The sequence below is a fragment of the Apteryx rowi genome, unplaced genomic scaffold, assembly GCF_003343035.1.
Source record: "Apteryx rowi isolate R43461 unplaced genomic scaffold, aptRow1 scaffold_355, whole genome shotgun sequence".
NCBI classification, from domain to species: domain Eukaryota; kingdom Metazoa; phylum Chordata; class Aves; order Apterygiformes; family Apterygidae; genus Apteryx; species Apteryx rowi.
Genome location: NW_020450030.1, coordinates 538,083 through 546,915, shown reverse-complemented (window position 1 = coordinate 546,915; position 8,833 = coordinate 538,083). Strand labels below are relative to the sequence as shown.

The 8,833-nt window shown below is 36.5% G+C and overlaps 1 protein-coding gene across 6 annotated transcripts in view; it reads right to left on the bottom strand.

Annotated features, from left to right (window-relative positions):
- Positions 1 to 445: 445 nt before the first annotated feature.
- The window catches only part of KCNIP4 (potassium voltage-gated channel interacting protein 4), a 467,467-nt gene continuing 459,079 nt past the window's right edge, over positions 446 to 8,833 (bottom strand). For 3 of the 6 annotated variants that reach the window (XM_026072985.1, XM_026072983.1, XM_026072982.1), the window contains exons 5-8: positions 8,610 to 8,717; positions 7,340 to 7,444; positions 6,965 to 7,027; positions 569 to 616 (exon numbers count right to left, since the gene is read on the bottom strand). In XM_026072985.1, coding sequence (XP_025928770.1) covers positions 569 to 616; positions 6,965 to 7,027; positions 7,340 to 7,444; positions 8,610 to 8,717 — 324 coding nt within the window. Of the gene's footprint in view, positions 617 to 6,964; positions 7,028 to 7,339; positions 7,445 to 8,609; positions 8,718 to 8,833 lie in introns of all 6 variants that reach the window. The other 3 variants (XM_026072981.1, XM_026072980.1, XM_026072986.1) reach the window with 2 other exon arrangements.

The window sequence follows — 8,833 nt, the reverse complement described above, 5'->3', positions numbered from 1 at the left end:
GAGAAGCAATTCAAAGGTGGAAAGCCATTGCAGGAAGATGTGCATTCACATTGATTATAGCACTTTAACTCAAAGTATTATTCAAAAAAAAAAGAGGACTACACCATACAAATGTGAAAAGAAAATACACGGTAATGCCTCTGTATAAATTAGAAGCTAACATTTAAGAAATACAGTCAAACACCTGGAGCTGAATCCAGTACAAATGAGTAGCAAAACTAGCTAGTTTTTAGTCTCCTTGTGATGGTATCTATTTTATCTAGGGGTTGGAATGATAAYAAAGCTGTATAATGTCAGGTCCTATTTTGTCTGGCTTTGGAGTAGAAAGCTGACTTTTTATACCAATCTTTAACTAAGTAGCCACTGTTGAAGTGATAAATTATATAATTTAACAATTGGAAAGTTTGGGGGGGGGCTTAATAATAAAAAAGGCTTATTTGCATAATACATATCTCAGTGTAAAGCTGAGTAATTTTTTTTTGTGATAAACATGGGAAATCCATCCTTTAGGTAATGTTGCAGAATAGCTCTTATTTGTCCATTAGTTGCTGAGCTAATAACATCTTCGTTAAATCACATTTTCAAAGAGCTGCATGGAGCGCATTATATTCTCATCCTGGGGAAGAAAAAAAAAAAAAAGTAAAGCAAAAATCTTATGCCGTTAGAAATGTTGCTGGCAAATATCTGTAGTGAAATTGGGTAGAACTAACTGTACTTTAATGACAACRTCTACTTCTCAGGTTGTTTAGAGAAACTGTTAGAGGAAGAAGGCCATTAATTAATCTTCACTTAAATAGATATTTTGTAGGTGTTAATTAAACCAAAAACAAATCTGTCAAGAATGCATTAGAGTGCTAAGAAAATTAAGCGCAGTATTTTGGAATTATAAATTTATATCCAGTATAACATAAAATACTATATAGCCAATAAATACTCAAGGAATATTTGTTTTATATCTGAGGTGTGAATCAGGAATTGTTGCATAGTATATGAAATTGTATAGTATTTTAGTATATGTAAGCCTTTTTGCCTTTCTGGAGCACCCTATCAAGYAACTAGGGATGATTTTAAAATAAAATAGGTTTAAGCATGCATCTTTGTATAAATTAAAGAATCAGTTAATTCCCCAAATATCACTGCAACACTCTGGTTCCTCAGCTTAGATTTTCCTTGTGTTCACCCTGAAAGATGTTGACTGCTTTCTAATGCTATTTCTGCTTTCTGATTGCTTTGCATTAGATAGATAGGTAACAAAACCTACTTCAAAGTTATGCACAATGTTTACTGAAGCATCACTGTGTATTGCTGCTCCTCTCAGTAAATAACTGAGCACAGCAGTCAGGAAAAAAGAAATAATATCTACCTTTCAGTGCAGAGAAGACAAAGTTTACTTGTAGTAGCCCATATATAGTGACACTTCTGGCTCAACAGTGCAGTTGCATTCAAGAGCAGGTTGCATGCTCATATAGCAATTGCCGATCTCCACTGTAATGATCGTCTTTTGCAATTTGACTGCACACCCCTTAGTACTTTCTTGAGGGAYTGAGTTACCTTTAATTCTAGTAAATAAGTAAGACTGACTTGGATATTTTAGTAAGTTTCTTGAAAGAGGTGTAAAAAAAAAAAAACAACCCACACACTTCATAGAAAGACGATCACATAGTATTCTCYACTACTGACAGGAAGTTATGTAGGCCTCTGTACATTAATGTTTCAGTAACACATGATCCATATTAACTTACAATTAAATAATTCACTGTTCAGTCTAGCTGCTGATTTGCTTTCCAGAAAATGACAACTCTGAGTAAATTTCTTGATTTCAATTAACTTTGATTCCATCTGTCATCACAAGTGACACTGTAAGAAGAAAATGATCTGCATGCTATTTTGTGTGGATAAACTTATCAAAGCAATATCTGATTTAATAGAAAATAATTATAGAGCTTAATGCTTAAGCGATTCCTGTGGGAAATTTACTTTACTAAATTACTGGCAATTAAAATAAGTTTTTCCAATGCATTGTTTTGAAACATTGATATACCACTGCAGATCACTGATTGATGCAAGGTTAAAATGTGTGGTTTAACTAGAATCAAAAATTAGTTATGTACTGAAGAAAACTGGCAGGTGCTTAAGAAAAACAGCTGGCACTAGTGATGTAGATGTTGACTTTCTTCTTGCTTTTAGTAGCAAGGACTAGCATAGACTACTTCATTAAGGCTTTGCCAAGCTTGCACCTTATTTGGCTCTTTACATGCTGATTTCATTTATTTTACAGGCAAGAAGAGTTCATATTATTCTGGGAAGCAAATGTTTCTGTTGCTGAAACAGCTGCATAGATTACCTCTGATCTATGCAAGCCTTCTCAACTTGACCACAACTTTTCCTGAACTATTCTTTAAATTGTAAAATCCCAAAATTCTAATTACTCCTTAAGATACATGGCATAAATAGTGACAGTTTTGAGCCAACTACTCCATTTGGTGATATTGAAAGTAAGCTTGCACTTTTCCTCCAGTTGATGATAGACTGTGACTTGAGTTGAGCAGACTGTAAAGGCAACTCTGACTGCAGTGTCATTTAATTATTTACAAATGTTTTTGTCTATATATTGCCAACTAAGTTCAGCAAATGTGCAATGCAAACAACATGTACCACATTTAGAAAGTGTTTTGACACTTCCTACCCATTTTCCAGTATATGTATCATCACTAACAAAACTAGCAGTTTTCTAACATCAGCTCCATTTATCTGAAGTTTGCTGTTTCCATAGAGAAGACTTCTAAATGCCCAGCCTTTAGTCAAATGGGAAGAGTCTTCTCAAGAAGACATAGACTTGTCATAATATTTGAAACACAGTAGCTTTTAGTATCTGTTGCTTCATCTTCAAAGGCAAAAGCTTGATTTACACTTACCACAGAATTCTGAGATGTGCATCTTACCTGCCTCTTTTTCAGTAATTTTTTCTAAATAATTTTTCATAATAGAATTATTTAATGGTGCTTAACTCAAGAAGTTAGGAGATTTTTTGCATATTTCATATGAGCACAGAACTTTACCAGATCTGGCCTAACTTCAAGCCAATTTTGAGGGGGGTTGTTTTTGTTCCCCCCCACACACACACACACTGAAGGCTGACTGATAATGGCTTCTTTGTCCTATTCAGACTAGCCCAGACCCATCAGCCTTGTGTATGGAACAGGTTACTTCTGCAGAAAACATCTATCCCAGAAGCCTTTTTGTCATTCACTTTTTGTCAGAAGTACCTTTTAGTCATTCACCCTGATACTCACTTATGCACTATGAATGTCTTATTCCTTTGCCTCTTGCTCCTCGCGGTGCTGCTGTAGATAAGAGGCAATACCCGAGTCAGGCCCTTTTCCATCAGCAGCAACCAGCAAAAGGAGATGGTGAAAGGAGGCAGGTAAGGAACTGGATAGGGCCTAGGCCTTGAGTTAGCCCCATATCCTACTGTTTCTCAAGACCTGTGCCYGTTACTTGGTAACCGACAGGTAACAAAGCAAGACAGATAGCATCCATTCTCTAAGACTGGTATACCTGGGGCCAGATAGTCCCCCCCCTTCTCCTCTCTGAGAGCAGGTCTGGAAGGCAGGCTGGCATTCAAGCACAGAGATGTGTGGTGGGGTTGTAAGAAAAGAGGGAGAGCAGAGGAACCATCACTCACAGTACCCACACCTTCACTGGCCTCATTTATGTAGGCCATGGGCAAAGACAGGTACTTATACCCAACCACCAGAAAAGAGCTTCTGCACCTCCCCTCGCCCCTAAAGTAAGTATGTCCCCTTGGCCAAGAGGCTTTGGCCTTAAGTATCATGAAACATTAATGAAAAGGATGCACTTATAAGACCCACTAAYTTGACTTCCAAATCCAAATCAAGGGATGACTGTTCTCAAAGACTGGCAAGACTTGCATGAGAGAGCATTCAAAGAAAAGGCTCTCATAGCCATTTCCTGGCAGAGCAAGCTTCTAGTATATCGTAATATTCAGACTGGATGGGACTGCAGCTTTAGCACTGGACTGGGGGGGGGGGGGTTGTGGTGCTTGTCTCTTGGCGCTGTTTTGAATCCAGCATGGGCTAGGAGTTAGGGGCTGGCAAACATACATATCCTCTATATGCCTTTAGAATATTTTCACATACATCAAATGCAGCTCTGACACTGGCTGCCATATTCAGGAATGGGTGTTTCCATTCCAAGATTTGATGTCATAAGTGATGCAGATGGGCAGGGAAGGTTTTGAGCAAACTTGCTCTGATCTCGACCTTAATGCCAAAGGAGGGTCCATCGAGGAAGGATGCACCATAGCTGTCAAAGCTGGGAGCAGCGTGCATGCTGTGCCCATGTCCTGAATATCTGAGTCCTGAAGAGCATCTTCAAAAAAAGTTAATAGTGGAACCAACAATGATACTGAGAGTTTGCCAAGGATGATTAAAGGTGTGGAATGGTTTCCTTAGGAGGAAAACCTAAATAAATTAGAACTTTGCAGCTTGGAAGAGATATTGAATGAAGATCAATATTGTTATCCACTCTTTGTCATAACACAAGAAGACACAAACAGCCTAAGGAAATACCACATGGCAGGCTCAAAAGAAAGGCAAATATACTACAGAAAGGATCACTTCATTATTGCTTTAACCATTGTTAAAGACTCAAGGAAGATGACATATTTGGATGTGAACTCTTACATGCTGAGAAAAGAATGGAACCTGGTATTATCTTTTTAGATCAGTCTTGTTCCTGCTAGGATATTAGAAAAGGATTTTCTTACAGTTGTGTTTTAAAAGGAAAAGGCTACTGCATCCTTTGTGAGAAGCATAATCTTGACAAGGCTGAAGCCACATTAACAGAGCACACCTTCTGGATTAAATTTCTTAAAGGCCTCAGGCTGAATCCTAAACCCAAATCTGGTTTCTGAAACTAAATCAAGATATAAACATGAATTATGCACTTTGCTGCTCAGAACTCTTACTATCAGAACAGAGCTTAGTAGAAAGAGAGACAAAATATTTAGGCAGCAAAATAGTTTTTGTTTCAAAAAATACTGGCACCTTTGAAGTTAAGAACAAGTGAAGGTAAAGTAAGTGGCAAGGAGATCCATCCACTAAGATGAGAGAAGGGTAACTTTGTCATGTAGAGATTTAGAGGACCTCTCTCTCGCATGTATTCTGAATACTTAGAAGAGGCAAATGAGAGATCTTCTAACAAGTCAGAAGCTGTGAATCACACTGGAAAAGGAGAAGAAAGAATTCCTTATTGAAGATACTAATTTTCTTGAAAAAATAATTGCTCTGCTCATCACCATCATTGCTACAGTATCCAGATTAATCTTTCATTTAATTCCCAGAACTCTGCAGACCTCAGCTGGGAAAACAGAGAAATGAATTTCATCTCTGCTTCTGGCAAACGCACCGCTTTAGCGGAGTCAATGCCCTTCATTCATATTGAACAAGAATGACAAACTAGAACCATGGTCAACGCAATATAGCACTGCTGACATATAAGACATCTCCCCATGCCTATTGCTAAGGATATACAGAAGAGCCACAGTTTGTTAGAAGAAGTTTCTTTCATGCCCAAAAGTCAGTGGATTAAAACTGATTAAAGACTCATTTACTGTCTTGCTGTGATGCCTCTGTATCTTGCTTTTAAATCATGAGGGCAATCCTAAGGAATAACTACAGAGGCACATAAAAATAGACCAGTTCCAGAGAATCTTTTCAATTTCCTGTTCAGCTTTCCATATTTGGAGTGGCTGGAAACCTATCACAGACTAGCTGAATTTATCTTGCTAGTCTTGTTCTTGTCTACTGCTCTTTTCTATAAGAAGTAAGAAACAACAGACACAGTCTATCGCTGATCTCTGTCAGCTTCATATTAATCAGAGTCAGCCTAGACAAGGCTGACATATCAGCTGAAAACTACTATGATTCATTATATTTCTCACTGTAACAGATAGTGTTGGTTTTATTTTGCCTTATGGATTTGCATAATATAATCAACCCCAGGCCTGTCTTATCACTAGATCTAATGTGACACCTTACAGCATGTTAAAATCTCTTACCATGCCAAAGACATATCATCACTACTTTGTGCTATGATGTCCTGTTTCTTTTTCTTGCATTTCTTTTAATTGACAAATTAACCACTGTTCCTTAAATTTTTGAAAATTCAACTTATCTTTCATCTTGTCATCACCTGATCTGAGCACGAGCCAGCTCCTAAAGGTCAGAGGAGTGAAAACTGGCCGTAATTCCTGCTGTAGTAGTTTATTCTCCTTCCTGGCTCAAGAGGCAATGAGCTGCTTTCAGCAGTTGAAGGAAATAATGAACAGCCACCTGGGTAGTGTAAACACTTGCAACTAAAAATTACAGTCAGTTCTTACTTCCCTGCCTTGAAAAAACTTGCCTGTTGTTAACTCCTGCCATCCAACCCTTTGGAAGCTCCTTGCAATCTTCCCTTTTTAAGGCCTCATGGCCTTAGGTCATGACTCACAGTTTGAGGAACACCCRTATAGATGACAAATTTTCAAATAATATTATTTTTAGTATGAATCTGTGCCAATTGTAACAGGAATATGTTCTCCAGCATGAGCAGAAGATAGAAGTAAATATTTAGCTGAATGTAAATAAACTGTTTACTGTTATCTACAAACAAAATGCAGTTTTATTCAAAGAGATAGAGGATGCAGACACAGTATTCTAATTATAATCAATGAACAGCTTGTATATAACATCTGTTCTACACATTCAAGCCATGAATTTATTCCCATTGTTAAGTGTTTTTGTGTAATGATGCACACACATATCGTACCTTAGGAAAATATCATCCCTGGTGTTAGGATTACCATCATTCTCACACCAAAAATTGACCGTGTAGCAGTATGATATCTTTAGCCAGCTGATGTGAGTAACTGTGGGCTGAAAACTTATCACTAGTTACTTACTTTTTGGCAGCTCTCAATGAATTCATCTATGGTAACTACTCCATCTTTGTTTTTGTCCATTTTCTGTTCAGAAAGAATAAGCATATATGTTTATCTTCCTGAAATCCTACATAAAACAAGTCCTTTTTTTTTTCCAGTTCTTTGTAAGCAAGCCTAGGCAACAACTGAGCCAAAGTACAGTAAAGAAGTAGTAAGTGATATAAACTGATTAAGGAARGGCAAGCGGTAATAAGCAGATCAGAGAAACATGTGACTTGGAATGGAAGCACACAGAAGAAAAAGGATAACAAGAACGATATGCAAAACCATTACAACTTTGAAAATCTTTCCATACTTGCTAACAGAACATTCGTTTTGGTTTCCTGTCTGACCCACCTGGAAAAATGTTTCCACATGTTGTCTAGGTGCGTCCTCCTTGAGAACAGGATAAGTGCATTTCCCCATCATATCGTATATTGCTTTCATGATATCAAGCATTTCCTGAAGAGAAAAAAATACATCTGCGTAATGTAAGGTGCATTGTAGCTACTACTTTGACATAGGGCAGGTAAATGATTTTTAGCATTTGCATTTTAGAACAAAATCTTGAGAATGTGCCTCTGTAGATCTGTGGTTCAACAGCTTCAAGAATGAACTACATGCTACGTTCTTAGAAATTCTAAACATATTAAATCAACTTTCATAGTTTGTGTAAATGAGATTAAAAAGATAAACTTGTTAAATAAATGCAGATGTATGTTTCTGATCTTAAATGATTTAGAATATGTACAAATACATTGATTGTGGAAAGAATCTCCTGAGGTCTGCTAAAAAAAAAAATAAACAGGAAAAAAAGTTCTGTAACAACAGTTGAATAGTCGAAACACATCACCTTCTTTTGCCTGAGTTTTCCATAGAGAAAACACACATGCAACACATACGCATACATACTGAGGCCTCCTTTTTTATCAAAAGCTTTGAATTTTGTTAATAAAGAGTGCCCTGTGAAAACTGCAAGAATGATTATAAATGAGTCATCCGCCAGTACGCTGAGAAATTAATCTATAGATGGCCCTTCTATAATAATCATGAAGTGTCTTTTTAAAAATTCAAAATTAACCTCCATGTCTATAAGGATCTAATTTTGAAAAATCATATATTTTTAGGAAGCCACTCATTTGGTCCCACTTTAGGGAACAAATGTAATTTAGGTGTGTGTTTATATCCTTGCAAAATAAAGGATTTAGGAATCTTTTAATATATGTTTTGTATCAGGTAAAAATTTTTTAGGAGTAGATTCAAAAAATAAGGAACCATTAAGGACCACTTAGGTTTTTTTGTCCAAATATCCTATCAACCTACTTTATTGCAAAGTGACTGTATGTTCAAATACATATAAGTTGATGCCAAATGTTTCTGTACCTTTCTGTACCTTCTGGACTTTTACAATTTTAGGATGGTTTTCTGTGTTTGATTTTCATATATGCCTTTAAAATTAGAAAATTAGTTAGTTTTTAACATGTTTAGTCTGTTGAGAAAATACATTATTTACTACTAATTTCATAATTTTGATAAGAGTTCTTCTGAAACCATTTTTCTTTGAAGGCAGGACTAATATACACAACCTTATGTCATTTCAGTGATTARTGTAAAAAGTAGACTTTACCTCTTTAGTTATATATCCATCCTTATTGATATCATACAAATTGAAAGCCCAGTTCAGTTTCTCCTGTACTGTCCCTCGGAGTAAAATTGAGAGACCCATAACAAAATCCTAAATAGAAACAAAAGGTCTTGGTCAGTTTGGAATTGAACAGTTTTTCACAGATACTCAGAAATCCAGCATAATAATTTCTTCGGAATCACATAAAAGTTGAAAGATGCATTGCT